Genomic DNA, 18,648 nt, shown 5'->3' on the forward strand with positions numbered 1-18,648 from the left:
CAGACTCCTTACCACTGAGCCACAATAGGAACTTCCCACATTCTGTTTCTAATGCTAAATTTCTTTCTTTGTTACCCCAATAAATTATATGTGTTAACTAATCTGCCTTAATATAGAAATAACTTTAAAATGCCACAGGATTTTTTTAACTGTATATAAGAAAAAATATTTGGGACTTTTAATATATGTAGTTGCTGTTTTAGAGAAGATGAGGTGAGCCACAGAATATCAGGATGTATGGCATAATATGAGATCCTGCACTGCATTTACCAACAGCACCAGATTCAAGTCCTATAATCATGGAAGACTAATTGTGATAGAAACACAGTCAGAACAATTGTATACGTACATTGCAAACAAGAAGAAAGGACTTGTGTTACTTCTTCACAGTTGTCTAAAAGACTTCCTTGGAACCCACATGCTGCTTCCTCAGCTTCTTCATGGCTTCCTTTACATCTTTATTCCTCAGTGTGTAAATCATAGGGTTAAGGAAGGGAGTGAAGACAGTAAAAAACACAGAGATAAATTTGTCAATTGGGAAGCTTTCAAAGGGCCAAATATAGATAAAGATTAATGGGCCAAAGAACAAAACCACAACAGTGATGTGGGCAGAGAGAGTGGAAAGGGCCTTGGATGTCCCACCAGGGGACTGGCGGTGGACAGTGGCGAGGATGACAGTGTAAGAAATGAGCAAAAGGAGAAAACAGATGAGTGAGAGCAGGCCACTGTTTGTGAGCACAAGGATCTCTAAAACATAGGTGTCTAAGCAGGCAAGCTTGATCACGAGGGGAAGGTCACAAAAGAAATTGTCCACCTTGTTGGGTCCACAGAAAGGAAGGTCAATCGTGAATGCTAGATGGCTGGATGAGTGTAAAATGCCAATGGCCCAAGAAACCCCCACCAGAATAGCACACACCTTTCGGCTCATGATAGTCATGTAATGCAGAGGTTTGCAAATCGCAATGTATCTGTCGTAGGCCATGGCAACAAGAAGCACCATCTCACTGCCCCCGAAAACATGCAAGAAAAAGATTTGTGACATGCATCCCTGGAAGGTGATGGTCTCATGTTCACTGAGGAAGTCTGCAATCATCTTGGGAGTGGCAAAGGTAGCCTGACACACGTCGATGAAGGAGAGATTGCTGAGAAGAAAGTACATTGGGGAGTGCAGTTGAGAGTCTGTGATCACTATGAGGATGATAAGGATGTTTCCCAAGACCGCAGCTCCATAAAACACAGAGAAGATTAAGAAAAGGAAGAGTTGCAGTTCCCGAGAGCTAGACAGGCCCAACAAAATGAATTCAGTAACCACTGACTTGTTGCTCCATCCATTAACAGAACCTGGGCTGCTGAAGTTATCTAAAGGGAAGAAAAATAATTAAAATGAATAAGGAGAAGCCCTTCACCGTTTTGCAAATCAAGTCACTCCTTCAGTTCCAATAACTATCAAAATAATATAGCGAGGCTATAAGAGAGTAATTATTCACATTATAATTAGGAACTCCTTTTTCCTTTGAGTTACTTACATAATTATAAGAATTGTTCTTTTGCATTTATGGATTGACTAGATAGAAAGATAGAGATAGTATGTTTAGCCAGCTAATAGGTAAGGCAATATGGAAGCAAGAGAAAAGTCGATTTGACCCTGTATTCTAACATACAAGAATAACATACAAGAAGTGTGCTGAATCTCAAAAGCACTTTAAAAATTCCATGTACCATACTTACACATTCAGATTACTAATTCAGAAAAGGAGCCTGATGCCTTTTATGTAAGATTCTTCTTGAAAGGAGAGGAAGTTTAGGTGAAGTGTAAAGAGATGGAAATTAGCCCAGTTACTGTGATAATGACGTCAGAGAAATAGGTGAAATGTGGCCATGCATTTGATATAATCTGCAGTAATAATGAGAGAAACATTAATATGTTATAAATTAAACTAGTGTGATTGACAAATTGCCTTCACTTTACTATATTAAAAAAATGAATTTCACAAAAGTGAGTGATACAATTTATCAGTCAAAGTATCTTCCTAGAACCTCAGAAGCAGACATTCTTTTCACTCTTTACTTTTCTCCATGTGATTTCCCTTTTGCAGCAGTTGACTTCAGTACTCTTTAATCTGACTAGCTACCTGCTCTTCACAGATGATTCTGAATGCAGATTTAATTATCATGATAAATTTCCTAATTAAATTTGAATCTTACTATTTATCTTTGCTGATGAATTTATAACCTCTTCTTTCCCTAATGAGGTTAATATCACAATCACAAAAGTATTTTTTCAAAGTCAACTGAATAGCATAATTGATAAAATTAATTCATTCAACAAACAATATAAGGTTGCCTGGTCTGCACCATGCAGAGTACATGTCTTGGAGACAAGGAATAGAGGAAAAAAAAATAAAGACAAATATGTTCCACCTTTCTATAGTTACATCCTAAGGGGGTGTTGGGGCTGGAAGAGGGAATTAAAATAAAATTTATGTTATGTCAGTTAGTTATAAGTGCTGTGGAGAAAATAAAGCAGCACAAAGGAATATGAACTAACCAAGTAGTCAGAAAAAGCCTCACAAAGCAGACCATATTTCAGCAACAACTAAAGAAAAGAGAAGCAAGCTTTGAGGAGATCTACATAAGACAAAAGGAATAACAATCATATGCAATAAGCATTCTCTTAAAAAACATCAGTATAATTTTGACTTCTATAGTAGAAATTAAATGTATGGAAATTTAGCTTTTAACTTTATTATGGAATTGACATGGCTTTACTGTATTCTGCCTCATAGGCTTAAACAAGTCGACATTTTAGGAAGGTATAATTTCGGCCTTAAAATGAGGACATATTGTAAGCCTAGTCTTTTTTTATTTTCTAGAAAGAATAGAATTGCTTTCCAAAATAAGTATTTCCATATGTACACTGTACAGAATTTGAGAAGTAATTTATATATTTTATATAAATGTGTAAATTGAAATGACCTGTGATTTCCAGAAAGAACCCTTGAAAGGAAGCTGATGACCAGATATCAGAAAACTGAGAAGAACTTTCTGTGTATCTGTAGTCAGCCTCAGTGACATCTAGTTGAGCTGTATTATTTATTCAAGGCAAGACTTTCACATATTGAGAAAATATAAAAATATAAAAATTACTAATTACTTGTTTGTATTATTTCATAGACTCTTGTGCCTTTTAAAATATCATTAGTACTGTATCTATGTGTATAAGGCCTACAAGTGCTTGCTAAGTGTTGGTGCATTAAACCAAAGTTTTCTGGTTTTAAATTATTGCATTTTGCCTACAATTATTTTTACTGAATTGACTTTTTTTCTAAAAGTACAGGTAGAATTTATCTAAAGTCATTATAAAAGTTTTTTTTCCATTTTAAGATGTAATCATATTCCTATTCACAGTTATGTGATCAGAGAGTAAAAATTTACACAGGATGCCATAAAAAGAGCATACACTTTGAGATCAGAAGATCAGGGCTTAATTCATGACTTCATTACTTACTCTCTGTGCTAAGGTTTTTGTTCATTCATTTCAACTAATTGAGCACCTACTATAATATGTGCCAAGCATTCTGTAGGCCTAGAGATGATGACCAAAACAGATAGGAATCATGTCCTCATGCAATTCATCACAATTCTCTGAGCTTTTTGATTCCTTATTTGTTATAGCATACATTTAAAATAGCCTCATAAACTGTAAAGTCAAAAATAAATATTAGCTGTGTTAGCATGCTGTTATAATTAAAAATCATCTCATAAAACTTTACCTCCATGCAGGTGAAGCCAATCTGAGTGGGAAAATATATGCTTCTGAGCAGGTTAACAATCCATGATATTTTAAAAGACAAAAAGATAAGATTAAAATAAAGTATTAGAATAAATTAATATTTCTATAATAAACCTATAATTTATTGAAACTGATGAATGGAAATCTGATGAAAAAGAAACTAAGTACTGAAAAGAAGCCAAGTAGTGTTCTTTACTTTTCTCTCTGTATATACCTATAGTTAATTCCAGTTTTTAGAGGTCTTTAGAGCTCACCTGTAAAAGAAAGAAAGTAGAGTAAACCAAAGCTAGAATTATGTTCCCGGTGGTTATTGCTGTGAAAAAGAGGAGGGCATTCTTTGATGTTTCATTATAGAATCTACTTCAAGTTTACAAATAGTGCCCTCTCTTAGACATCAGAATCCCTAGGGATAATCTCTCCTTGGTCACTGAGTTTGGAAAGCAAGCAACTGCAGATCTCTACATAAGATAAAAATAAACTACACATGGAACAACTCTTCCATTTAAAAATAAATGTGAAATTCATAAGTGGTACTTTTTGGACCCAGAAATTGATTTTTATGAGCCAGGAGTTTTAGCCAAAGCATTCCAATCAAATAGAAAGAGAGAAGTGAAGTTTACAAGGTAAGAAGTCAAGTCATGCAAGCTTTTCCTTTGGGTAAAATTCTAGGTTGCTCAGTTCAGATTCACAAACACAGTCATTTTAAGGTTTTTGTGACAGTTATAGAGATGTGAGCTATGAAAAGTGTCAAAAACATGGAAGAGAAAGAAGATAGCTTGACAATGAAGATAACCATATTTATATGAGGAAATTGGCTCCTTGTCTCTATGTAGATAATTAATCAAAGTAGATAAAGGCTCTTGAATATGAAGGACTTGATTTAGTTCCTCCATTGAGATGTAACAAATAATCTAAGTATTAACAAATAATCTAAGTATTATTCAAGTGAGTACAAAAAAAATAGAAGCCTAGAAAAAGTCTTTAAGAAGTGAAAAGATAAAATTACAGCATTCTATATTTATAAAATGAACTTCTAAAAAGAAGTTCATTTTATAAATATAAAAGATAAAATTCATTTTATAAATATAAAAGATAAAATTACAGCATTCTATATTTTATAAAAGATAAAATTCATTTTATAAATATAAAAGATAAAATTACAGCATTCTATAAAAGTTCATTTTATAAATATAAAAGATAAAATTACAGCATTCTATATTTATAAAATGAACTTTATAAAAAGAACTTCTTCCAGTCATAACTAAAATAGCCCATATTTTCTTTTTCTTAGCTGATACAAAGCAGTGTGTAAACACTTTGCCTGTTCTTGTTTATCCTTACAACAGTGCTACAAAAGAAGTACTGTTATTATCCTATCTTTACAGGAGAAGAAGCTAAAATGTAGCAGTAAATTTAGCATCAAAGGGAAAAACTGATCAACTAGGTTTTACATACTCAAAAAACACATTTAACCATTTATTGCTTAATTAAGGACTTGATCCTAAGAACATATATCTGAGGAAGTCTACCTGGTCATTAAGGTGATGATTTTATACCCTGTTCTCTTCTCTGTCATCCCATCTATTCTTTCAGAATGATGTATCAATACTCTTACCTTTGCCTTGGTGCTTCAGCCCACCAAAATGTTAGCAATGATAATCATTAGACATAGTTTAATGTTATATTTCAGACTTAGAATCATATACAAATACCAAGTTCTCATGCTCAGGAATCAAAGTCACATTAATTCTATGATAACTTTAACCCAAATCCCTATAACTCTCTGAATGACAACATTTAATGTTTTACTTGATGTAATGAAAAAATTCCACATACCAGTTTTGAGACAAATCTTAGGGGAGCAATTATAGGTTGAAGAAAAGAAACTTCCAAAAACCACTGTTTTTTAAAAAAGATTGAGTCACAAAAGCCCATAAAACAAATATTTAAATACCATACCACATGACCCCAAATCTCAGGTAACCAGTCCCACAGATTGCAATAGCCAATTAAAAATGTTCTTTTGTTAAGTGAAGTCGTCTAGCTGTGGGAGTTATTAACACACTTTGGGTTGTTTTTCTCAAAAACAAGATGTTGAAAACATTTAAGTGGCTTGCCTATACTTGAAAGTGAGTTATACATCACAAGAGGGAAATGTAGTGACCTAGAAGCGTGCAACAGCATTTACACTCGTTTAATAATCTGCCTCCCTCTCTGTGCCTTCTTTTCCCTTATTTAAAGTGACCATGCTCATAAGAATTAGTCCATTTGCTCAGAGCCTGAAGGAAACCACATCAAAAGAAATGTTGATCTGGCACTGGGCCTAAGAGAGCTAGAATTTTGTTAATTCTAATCCATTGCTTCTTTCTTTTCAAGGAAATGTTTATGATAAAGTTTTTCAAACTTCATACCATGTAATATGCTGCCCCCTCTAAATATCAGCATTTTAATTGTCACTGGTCAGTACTTAAACAGACATTGCAATCAGAAAGTAAGTTGGGCATAACTGGGTAGAACTGCTTAGCATGTTCTTGGGTGTTGTGGATAGATGTCTCAGAGCAGTGTGGGGACTGAGAAGGTCTACGGACAAGAGCAGGTGACAAGGTGAAAACGTTAATGCTGAGACAGAATGTATGCCCCAGATACTTGGTGAGCCAAATAAAGAAACCCAGGGTGATCTGAATTCTCTACTGAAAGACCGTGTTTTTTCTTGACATCTCCCTCATTAATATTTCACAGATATTTCTGTTCTTTTCAAAACATACTCCTCTTCTACTTTGCCCCATCTCAGCTAATGGCATTTTTCTTGACCCAGTGATTCCAGCCAGAACTTAGCTCCTTCCTTTTCCTCACTTCTTTTACTAATCCTGCTTTGAGTTCCTCCAAAATATTCCCAATTTATCAGATTATTATCAAATCTTTTATCAAATGATTTCCATTTAACACGTCCACCTAAACCTTCATTGTGTCTTTCTCTTTAAGTGTTTTGAGGCATTCTCATAGTCTCTACCTTGTACCTTTGACTTTTCCAGTCAGTTCCTCCAGTAAATTTTAAATATAAATAAAATCATATTACATTATGCTGACCTTTAAAGCAGGCAGTAATTTACCAGCAAAATGGAATAACAGAAATATTGCAATTCAGGATATACAAGCTATGGTATAACCATAAGCAAGTCTGGCAAACAAAGGAGAGGAATGTTACTTTATAGAAGAAGAAAGGAGGAAGTTGGGAGGTGCCTTGAACAAAAGTTTGTTGGAAGAAAGTGAGATTTCAGAATGGTGATAATTTCTCATTGGCTGGGGCTATTTTTAGGCAAAGAGAAAATCTTTCTCCCTCCTACTGGGGTAGTGAAGTGGTATATTCCTGTTGGAGATGCAAAGTAAATTCTCTTTGTGTTTTGGGACTGCAGACCACAATGAGTGGCAGTGAATGAGTGCTCCCCCTTCATGACCTCCCAACTCCATTTTAAATGTTTTCCTTTTATTAATCTTCACAAGCAACTTGAAAATGGTGAATATGTTCCATTGCTCTAGAAATAAAATCTAATCAACTTACTGAGTCCTTGTCATCTCATCTCTTCTCACTCTTGGCTGTTACAAAACTCCTGCTTTCATTTCCTGGAACACACCACCCCTTTCAACTTCAGAGAATATCACTTGCTCCCTCCTCTGTCTGAATAATTTTTCTTCTTCACAGGTTATATTCTCATTTTCAAGTATTGGATGAAATGCCATTACACAGAGAAGTTTTTTCTAAGCACCCTTCCCTCTCCCCATACTCCTATTATTTATTTTTTTTATTTCATGACATTATTTTCGCTTTTCCTAATACTAATTACAATTTTAAAAAATTTTTGTTAGTTTACATGTTGGTGTTTCTTCCTCCTTTCCTCCTCTCCACCCCAAGAGAGTAGACTCTCTGCATGCAAGAACTGAGTCTCCAAGAACATTTTTCATCTCCAGTACCTGGCATAGTAACTAGCAAATGATACATGCTCAAATAATATTATTTGTTCAGTGAATAATTGATATATATAAAGCGGCCATAAGTTGATGACTTTTTGTTTTTGAGAAATGCAGTGGAGCTTTGACCTTTTGAGACTGTCATGTAAATGGGATCATACAACATATTTCATCATTTTTTACCCAACATAATGCCTTTGAGATTCATTCAAATTATTAAATGAATCAATAGTGTGCTCTTTTTTATTTCTTTTTTTATTATTCAAATGAATTTATCACATCTGTAGTTGTATAATGATCATAACAATCCAGTTCCACAGGATTTCCATCCCACAGCCCAAGCACATCCCCCCACCCCCCAAACTGTCTTCTCTGGAGACCATAAGTTTTTCAATGTCTGTGGGTCAGCATCTGTTCTGCAAAGAAGTTCAGTCTGTCCTTTTTTCAGATTCCACATGTCAGTGAAAGCACTTGATGTTGGTATCTCATTGTATGGCCAACTTCACTTAGCATGATAATTTCTAGGTCCATCCATGTTGCTAAAAATGCGGTATTTTGTTCGTTTTAATGGCTGAGTAATATTCCATTGTGTATATGTACCACATCTTCTGGATCCACTCCTCTGTCGATGGACATTTATGTTGTATCCATGTCTTGGCTATTGCAAATAGTGCTGCAATGAACATTGGAGTACATGTGTCTTTGCAGGTCATAGTTTTCTCTGGATAGATGCCCAGGAGTGGGATTGCTAGATCAAATGGTACTTCTATTTTTAGTTTTCTGAGGCATCTCCATACTGTTTTCCATGGTGGTTGCACCAATTTACAATGCCACCAATAGTGTAATAAGGTTCTTTTTCTCCACACCCTCTCCAGCACTTCTTGTTTGTAGACATTTGGGTGATGGCCGTTCTGGCTGGTGTAAGGTGGTACCTCAGAGTGGTTTTGATTTGCATCTCTCTAATAATGAGTGCTGTTGAACATCTTTTCATGTGTTTTGTGGCCATCTGTATGTCTTCTTTGGAGAACTGTCTGTTTAGATCTTCTGCCCATTTTTGGATGGGGTTGTTTGTTTTCTTGGTATGGAGCTGCAGAAGTTGTTTATAAATTTTGGAGATTAGTCCCTTGTCAGTCGATTCACTTGCAAAGATTTTCTCCCATTCAGTGGGTTGTCTTTTTGTGTTGTTTAGGGTTTCCTTTGCTGTGCAGAAACTTTGAAGTTTGAGTAGGTCCCATTTGTTTATTTTTCTTTTTATTGTCAGTACTCTGATAGGTGTATCTGAGAAGATGTTGCTGTCGTTTATGTCAGAGAGTGTTTGGCCTATGTTTTCCTCTAGGAGTTTGATAGTGTCTGGTCTTATATCTAGGTCTTTAATCCATTTGGAGTTTATTTTTGTGTATGGTGTTAGGGAGTGTTCTAATTTCATTCTTTTCCATGTGGCTGTCCAGTTTTCCCAGCACCACTTATTGAACAAGCTGTCCTTTCTCCATTGTATAGTCTTGCCTCCTTTGTCATAGATGAGTTGGCTGTAGGTGCGTGGGTTTAATTCTGGGCTTTCTATCCTGTTCCCCTGATCTCTATTTCTGTCTTTGTGCCAGTACCATATGGTTTTGATGATTGTTGCTTTGTAGTATAGTCTGAAGTCCTGGAGCCTGATTCCTCCAGCCCTGTTTTTCTTTTTCAGGATGTCTTTGGCTCTTCTGGGTCTTTTGTGCTTCCAAACAAACTTTAAAATATTTTGTTCAAGTTCTGTGAAAAATGTCCTTGGTAATTTGATAGGGATTGCATTGAATCTGTAGATTGCCTTAGGTAGTATAGTCCTTTTGATAATATTAACTCTTCCAATCCATGAGCATGGTATATCTTTCCATCTATTTGTGTCATCTTTGAATTCTTTCATCAGTGTCTTATAGTTTTCAGAGTACCGGTCTTTTGTCTCTTCAGGTAGGTTTACTCACTAGATATTTGATTCTTTTGGATGTGATGGTAAACGGGATTGCTTCCCTAATTTCTCTTTCTGCTCTTTCATTGTTAGTCTATAGAAATGCTATCAATTTCTGTGTATTAATTTTGTATCCTGTGACTTTGTCAAATTCGTGGATGAGCTCTAACAGTTTTCTGGTAGAGTCTTTAGGATTCTGTAGGTATAGTATCATGTCATCTGCAAATAGTCATAGTTTTACTTCTTCCTTTCCAATTTGGATTCCTTTTATTTCTTTTACTTCTCTGATTGCTGTGGCTAGGACTTCCAAAACTATGTTGAAGAGTAGTGGTGAGAGTGGACATCCTTGTCTTGTTCCTGATCTCAGCTGGAATTCTTTCAGCTTTTCACCATTGAGAATGATCATTGCTGTGGGTTTGTCATATATGGCCTTTATCATGTTGAGGTAGGTTCCCGTTATGCCCACTTTCTGAAGGGTTTTTATCAGAAATGGGTGTTGGATTTTGTCAAAGGCTTTTTCTGCATCTATTGAGAGGATCATATGGATTTTATTCTTCAGTTTGTTAATGTGGTATATTAGACTTATGGATTTGTCAGATATTGAAGAACCCTGCATCCCTGGGATAAATCCACTTGATCATGATGTACAATCCTTTTATGTATTGTTGGATGCAGTTTGCTAGTATTTTGTTGAGGATTTTTGCATCGATGTTCATCAGTGAGATTGGCGTGTAGTTTTCTTTTTGTGTGGAGTCTTTGTCTGGTTTTGGTACCAGGGTGATGGTGGACTCATAGAATGAGTTTGGGGATGTCCCTTACTCTGCATTTTTTTGAAATAGTTTCAGAAGGAGAGGTGTTAGCCCTTTTCTAAATGTTTGATAGAATTCGCCTGTGAAACCATCTGGTCCTGGACTTTTGTTGGTTGGAAGTTTTTTAATCACAGTTTCAATTTCAGTTCTTGTGATGGGTCCATTCATCTTTTCTATTTCACCCTGGTTTAGTCTTGGAAGATTGTACTTTACTAAGAATTTGTCTATTTCTTCTATGTTTTCTGTTTTATTGGTATATAGTTGCATATAGTAGTCTCTTATGATCCTTTGTATTTCTGTGATGTCCGTTGTTACTTCTCCTTTTTTATTTGTAATTTTATTGATGTGAGTCCTCTCTCCTTTTTTCTTGAGAAGTCTGGCTAAGAGCTTATCAATTTTGTTGATCTTTTCAAAGAACCAGCTTTTCGTTTTATTGATCTTTTCTATGATTTTCTTCATTTCTATTTCATTGATTTCTGCTCTGATCTTTATGATTTATTTCCTTCTACTAACTTTAGGTCCTGTCTGTTCTTCTCTCTGGAACTGTTTTAGATGTAAAGTTAGCTTGTTTATTTGGGCTTTTTCTTGTTCCTGAGGTGGGCTTGTGTTGCTATAAACTTTCCTCTTAGAACGGCTTTTGCTGCATCCCATAGGTTTTGGCGTGTCGTATCTTCATTGTCATTTGCTTCTAGGTATTTTTAAATTTCTTCTTTTATTTCTTCAGTGATCCATTGGTTGTTTAGTTGCCACGTTGTTTGTGTTTTTTGAAGTTTTGTTCCTGTTGTTGATTTCCGGTCGTATAGTGTTGTGGTCGGAAAAGATGCTTGATGTGATTTCAGTTTTCTTAAAGGTACCAAGGTTGGATTTGTAGCCCAGGATATGATCAATCTTAGAGAATGTTCCATGTGCACTTGGGAATAATGTGTATTCTGTTGCCTTTGGATGGAATTTCCTATAAATATCTATTAAGTCCATCTGGTTTAATGCATCATTCAGGGTCTGTGTTTCCTTATTGATTTTCTCTCTGGTTGATCTGTCCATTGCTGTAAGTGGGGTATTAAAGTCCCCCACTATGATTGTGTTATTGTCGATTTCTCCTTTTAAGGTTGTTAGCAGTTGCCTTATATATTGTGGTGAACCTGTGTTGGGAGCATAGATATTTAAAATTGTTATATCTTCTTCTTGGATTGATCCTTTGATCATTATGTATGACCTTCATTATCTCTTAAAATATTCTTCATCTTAAAGTCTATTTTGTCTGATATGAATATTGCTACTCCAGCTTTCTTTTGATTCCCGTTTGCATGAAATATTTTCTTCCAATTTGTATGTGTCCCTAGAAGTGAAGTGGGTCTCTTGAAGACAGCGTATATATGGGTCTTGTTTTTGTATCCATTCAGCCAGTCTGTGTCTTTTGGTTGGGGCATTTAGTCCATTCACATTTAAGGTAATTATTGATATGTATGTTCTTATTGCCATTTTATTAATTATGTTGGATTTGTTTTTGCTGCTCTTTTTTCCTTCCTTCTTCTCTTGTTCTCTCCTCTTCTGGTTTGATGACTATCTTTAGTGGTGTACTTGAGTTTTCTTTTTTTGTGTATCAATTTTAGATTTTTGGTTTGCAGTTATTCTGAAGCTTTGATATAAGAGTCTATATGTATATGAGATTGTTTTAAGTCATTGTTCTCTTAATTGCAAGTTCATCTCCAGTGTCCTGCATTCGTACCCACCTCTTCTCATGGTTTCTGATTTTGGTGGTATACTTGTCCATGGATGATTTTGTATCTTTACTGTATATATACCTTTACTGGTGAGCCTTGTCATTTGTGGTATTTTTGTGTCCTGTTACTATCTTTTCTTTTCTGCCTAGAGAAGTTACTTTAGTATTTGTCATAAGGCTGGTTTAGTGTTGTTGAATTCTCTCAGCTTTTGCTTATCTGTTAAGGTTTTGATTTTTCCTTCAAATTTGAATGAAAGCCTTGCTGGGTAGAGTAATCTTGGTTGGAGGTTTTTTCCTTTCATCACTTTAAGTATATCATGCCACTCCCTTCTGGGCTACAGAGTTTCTGCTGAAAAATCTGCCAATAACCTTATTAGGGTTCCCTTGTATGTTATTTGTTTCTTTTCCCTAGCTGCTTTCAAGATTTTCTCTTTGATTTTAATTTTGGTCAGTTTGATTATATGTGGTCTCAGGGTGTTCCTCCTTGGGTTTATTTTATATGGTACTCGTGCTTACCTGGATTGAGTGAGTGGTTCCTTTCCCATGTTAGGGAAGTTTTTGGCTATTATCTCTTGGAATATGTTTTTTGTCCCCTTCTCTCTCTCTTCTCCTTCTGACACCCCTATAATACGGATGTTGGTACATTTCACGTTGTCCCAGAGTTCTCTGAGACTCTCTTCATTTGTTTTCAATCTTTTTTCTCTTTTCTGTTCTGCATCCCTAATTTCCACTAATCTGTCCTCCCCCTTGCTTATTCATTCTTCTTCCTCCTGTATTCTGCTGTTAGCTGCTTCTAGTGAATTTTTTCTTTCAGTTATTGTATTTTGCATCTCTTCTTGTTTAAGTTTTATATCTTGTATCTCTTTGCTCAGTGTTTCCTGTAAGTGTTTCCATCTTTGCCTCCAGTTTATTTCCAATCTCTTGCATCATCTTCAGCATCAACAGTCTAAAGTCTTTTTCCTGGAGGGTGAGAATCTCCTCATTGCTTAGCTGATTTTCTGGGGTTTTTCCTTTCTCCCTCATCTGAGTTATAGTCCTCTGTCTTTTCATTTTTATAGCTTTTTGGTGGTGACCTTTTTACAGATGATAGAGCTGTAGCCTTTCTTACTTCTGATGTCTGCCCACCTGTGGCTGAAGTCGGTATGGGGGGCTTGCTGTAGGCATCCTGATGGGAGGGGCTGATGCCTGCCCCCTGGTAGATGGAGCTGATTCCTATCCCTCTGGTGGGTGGGGCTGTGATTCCACCTGAATTGTTGTTTGCCCTGGGGCTTCTCAGTGCTGACTGATGGGTGGGGCTGGTTTTTCCCAAAATGGCTCCCTCCAGAAAAAGGCACATTGCTGAATATTCCCGAGAGCTTTGCCTTCAATGTCCTTCCCTCACAACAAGCCACATTCACTCCTGTTTTCCCAGGATGTCCTCCAAGAACTGCAGTCTCTGTCTCTGTGCACCTTTTAAGAATGTGGTCTCTGAGGACTTCCCGTGTGGCACAGGAATGGGGTCTCTGTTTCCCCTAGTCCCATGGAGCTCCTGCACACAAGCCCCACTGGTCTTCAATGCCAGATGCTCCAGGGGCTCTTTCTCCCAGTGCCAGATCCTCACATGTGAGAGTTTGATGTGGGGTTCAGAACTCTCACTCCTGTAGGTGAGTCTCTGTGAACCAGTTAGTTTCCAATCTGTGGGACTTCCCACCCGGGAGGTATGGGGTTGTTTATATCACATAATCGCCCCTCCTACCTCTTGATGTGACCTCCTCTTTGTCTTCTGGAGTAGGATATCTTTTTTAAGGTTTCTGGTCCATTCAAGTGACGATTGCTCAGCCTTTAGTTGTGAATTTTGTTGCTTTTAGGAGAGAAGATGAGCTCCAATCCTTCTATTCCACCATCTTAATCCCATCCTTCTTTTTTATTTCTGAGTACTGTTCTACATCAGCTCTGGACTTGGCAATATATCTTGTGTTTTCCCAACAAAATAATAGCAAAAAAAGATTTTTTTGCATTTGAGCTGACTTTTTTGCAACTCTGGAACTCTTGAAGCCACCATGTGAATAAGCCCAAGCTAGTCTGCTAGGGGATAAGAAGCAATAGTATGATGGTTAATATTTAAGAACTGCTTCTGTGTGAAGACAGAGGAGCACAAGGAAGGCCTTGACTGTTAATGTTTCCCAGCATCGGTGGTATACATATTCCTATCATGGTTGATTTCCAGCCAACAACAGGTTAACAACAACCTAACAAAATCCTTGATAATTTAACAAATAGTTCTCAAGGATTGGTATAAACAAGTTCCAACCAATCATAGAGGAGAGGCCATGTGGGATTCCTTGGGTGACAGTCAGCTAGGGCTCCTGCTTTCAACCCATAACCCACCAGATATATGAGTGAGCTCATTGTTTATCTAATTTCCAGACTCACCAGAGAATCCAGCGGAGATCAGACATGACCAAGACCAGAAGATGAACCCACCTAATTTGTGAGTAAATATAAAAGTTATTGTTTAAATCTATACTTTGGGGGTAGCTTGATATGAGACAAAATCTAATCGATACAGTTGTCTACTATTTTATTCTAGATTACTGTCATGATATCTTAAATAGTATAAATAAATAAAACCTTTTTCTAAAAATTATAATCAGGAGTTCCCATTGTGGCTCAGCAGGTTAAGAACCCAACATAGTATACAGGATGATGCAGGTTCAATCCCTGGTTGCACCCACTGGGTTAAGGATCCAGCATTGCTGCAAACTGTGATGTAGGTCACAGATACAAACCAGATCTGGTGTTACCATGGCTGTGGCATAGGTTAAAAGCTCCAACAGCCACAGTAGCTGTGGCATAGGTCACAGCTGTGGTTTGGTATTCAAGCCCTGACCTGAGAACTTCTATATACTGCACATGCAGCCATAACAATAAATACATAAATAAATAAAAATTTAAAAAGTAATAAATGAATGCCTTCTAGAATACCTACCCAAACAAGAAATCCAAGAGCCAGTCTTGATTTTCCCTTATCTTCAAATGGAGCCAATCCCTGGTATTTATCTTTAAATATCTCTGAATTTGTTCAACTCTAGCTATCTAGGCCTTCTCTCTCCTTGCAGGAACCCATTTCTCTCCTAAACAGCAGAGATAATTTATATGTATTTATATGTATATATATGTATGTAGATAGATAAATATAGGTATATAATATATTTATATGTATATACAATATACATATATTTATGTATATATCAGTAAAGATATGTATATACACACATATATATGTATCTCATACATTTATATCATTGAACACAAATGATAGTATGCTTTGCACATGACCATGCATGCTAATTTTCTCATATGTGAATACTTAGTGGAGTTATTTTCTGTCAGCATAAAGCACTCCCTAATACTTTTTTTTAAATTTTTCATCATAAAAAGAAAAGCATTTCTTTCTTGTGGTTTTAGTGCTTTAGGAATTCAGCAGTGATTTGGCAGTTCCACCTCGAGGTCTTGTTCTTACGAAGTTACAGTCATTGAAGACATGACTGGGGCTGGATGATGTGATTCTGTGGCTGGCAGTTGGTGCTTGAGGTGGGAGGGAGGCATTGGTTCCACTCTGTGAACTTGCTTGAGTGTCCTCATGGCATGGGCACTGGCCTCTTCCAGAAGAAGCAATCTAAGAGAGCAAAGTTTTTAGGACCAAGCCTCAGAAGTACCACATGATGATTTTCACCATATTCTGTTGGACACACAAGCTGGCTCTAATTTAGTGTGAAAGGAACACCACAAAGACATGAAAGCAAGGAGGTCAGGATCTTTGGAGGCTAGCTACCACAGTTGAAATATATAGTTTTGGCAAGAATGGGAGAAAATGGGTGCCTTCATATGTTATTGCTGAGTGTATGAATTGGTGGATGATGTGATAGTAGTAAGACAAAAAATGCACATATCTTTGAATGTATTCTATTTGAAAAAATATGTATAAAGATGTTCATTACAACAGCATTTGCTGTAACAAAAAAGTAAGGAAAACCTAAATATCTGTATATTGGGAATGGATAAATATATTATAGAACACTGAGAAGTTAAAATGATATGGCAAATCTATGACTTACCATGAACAGATTTCTAAGACATAGTGTTAAGAAAACAAGCAGAATGTGTACTTCCATATACTTAAGAAAACCAAACACATGAAACTGAATTTTGCATGTGCCATTGCACAAATGAATATGACTATTCACAGGAAACCTCTTAAAGAATACTTTTTAAAATGTCGGCAGTTACTTCTGAATGCAGTGTAGAGAGTGGGGTGTGAAGGCAGCAATTTTACATAATAATATTCTATCTTGTTTGGATTTTTAACAAAATGACTTTAATGATTTAAATGTTTTAATTTGGCAACTAACAGACTTTGAGTGACAGCCCAGAATGTCTTCTTATAGGAAAGAATGTGTTAGTGGTTAGACGTCTTAATATATATTTTAGTTTTCAGAAACCTATTATGGCTTATGAATTTCTAATTGCTGCTACAGTTTTGTTGATCTCAGAGGAAATCTTTAGAAAATTAATAGAGCAAAGTCTTAATTTAGCAGGTTTCATTTGTGCTGTTGTAATGAATAGAAAATGGCTGTTGTATATGTAGACTTTCAACCATTGGCTCCCACTAGTCTCATAATTTCATGATCTATAAGACAATAAGGATAAGATACACTACTATACAATGCCACTATGATCAGATGTGACACTAAAAGTCATTGACACTTATTAGATATTCAAAAAATGGCCATAACTAGTTTAGGTCCATTCACAATATCTTACCAGAAATAGTGTTTTGGTTAATATAGAAGATGTGTCTGAATACATACTAAATGGAATGAAGCCAGTCATGACTTGTATTGGTCTACTCTTATTTTTTCCCAAAGGGTATGTAAAGAAGGAATACCATCTAAAGCAGAACTATTAGCTTATGAGAGTATGTTGGCTTGGATTATAAATCAAAACAATATTTATTGGTTTGCAAAGGAAAAAACTTTAAAGAATTATTACACAAATATTAAAGTCTCTATAACTAATGTCACCAAATTATAATACATTTATTCTCCAGAAAATCTTAACTATATAGTTATAAAAATCATTGGATCTAATGTTAATTATAATACCTCTTCAGCTTGAACATTTCTCTCAGAATATCTATATTCATGAAATACCTACTGAAACAGCAACACACACACAGGGCTATAATTCTATGACCCTGCAACTTGATAGAAGGAAAAACTGAGGTATATAAACTAATCCTGCCTATGTTACTAACTCATTAAATTATTTGGACAAGTCATTTATTTTTTCTGGGTTTGATTTTCTCAATGAAAAGTGAGGAGTCTGGATTAAATTTTCTCAAATAACCCTTCCTACCCTGAAAATCCATGATAAAATGTTTTCTAGCCGTCCCTTCTCTAGGGCATTTCTTTTCCTTATAAATTGACCAAGGCACCAGATAATCCCTAATTTTTTTTCAGAGTTGCACAGCATTCTGTTTTATGGATGTACCAATAATATACTTCAAGAGTCTACGTTGGTAGACACTTGGGGTTTTATATTTTTTCAACACTTTATTCTTAAAATTAACATTTGTAAAAAATATTATGTACATTTAAAAACTTTATTTTATTTCCCCAATACATTATTTTTTTTTCTACTGTACAGCATGGTGACCCAGTTACAAATACATATATACATTCTTTTTTTCTCACATTATCATGCTATGTCATAGAATACTACTCAGCCATAAAAAAGAACAAAATAATGCCATTTGCAGAAACATGAATGGAACCAGAGACTCTCATACTGAGTTAAGAAAGTCAGAAAGAGGGAGGACAAGATGGCGGAGGAGTAGGGGGACATGCTCACCCTCACCCACAAACACAACAAAAAAAGCACATCTACAGAATAAATGACTCACACAGAACAGCAACCAATCGCTGGCAGAAGAACCTAAACTCCAATAATGGCAAGAAGTTCCTTACATTACGGGGAAGAACGAGAGAAAAGAAGAGAGTGAGAGAAGGTGAATCTGAGCCGGACGGGCGCTCCCGAAAGGGAACTGCGGAGGAGAAAGGGATCCCGCACCCTGGAAAGTCACCTACACAGGGGAAAGATCAAACGAACTGAAGGAATCTCCAGATGCAGAGAAGAGTGTGGCAGTAAGTTGGAGTACGGAAAAGCCGATCAAGAACCAAACGGACCATCTGAACTACGGGCACAGTCACCAAAAATTGAGACGCCTGGGTGGGGGCTGGGCACCGAGACCTCGCCTCCAAAGGTTAGTCCGAGAGAAAGGGCCAGGGGACGCCTGGATGGGGGCTGGGCACTGAGACCTCGGCTCCAGAGGTTAGAAACCTAGAACGGGCTCGGGGGGTGGGACAGAGCGGAAACT

General features: G+C 36.3%; 1 protein-coding gene across 1 annotated transcript; it reads right to left on the minus strand.

The window, feature by feature from the left end:
• Window positions 1-394: 394 nt before the first annotated feature.
• LOC125135879 (olfactory receptor 4K1-like) lies at window positions 395-1,715 on the minus strand. The gene is made up of 2 exons (XM_047796370.1): window positions 1,702-1,715; window positions 395-1,322 (listed from the first exon to the last, which is right to left on the minus strand). Exons 1-2 carry the CDS (start codon window positions 1,713-1,715, stop codon window positions 395-397), a joined length of 942 nt encoding a protein of 313 aa, XP_047652326.1.
• Between the last annotated feature and the right edge of the window lie 16,933 nt (window positions 1,716-18,648).

Source organism: Phacochoerus africanus, chromosome 9 (assembly GCF_016906955.1).
Source record: "Phacochoerus africanus isolate WHEZ1 chromosome 9, ROS_Pafr_v1, whole genome shotgun sequence".
Lineage (NCBI taxonomy): Eukaryota > Metazoa > Chordata > Mammalia > Artiodactyla > Suidae > Phacochoerus > Phacochoerus africanus.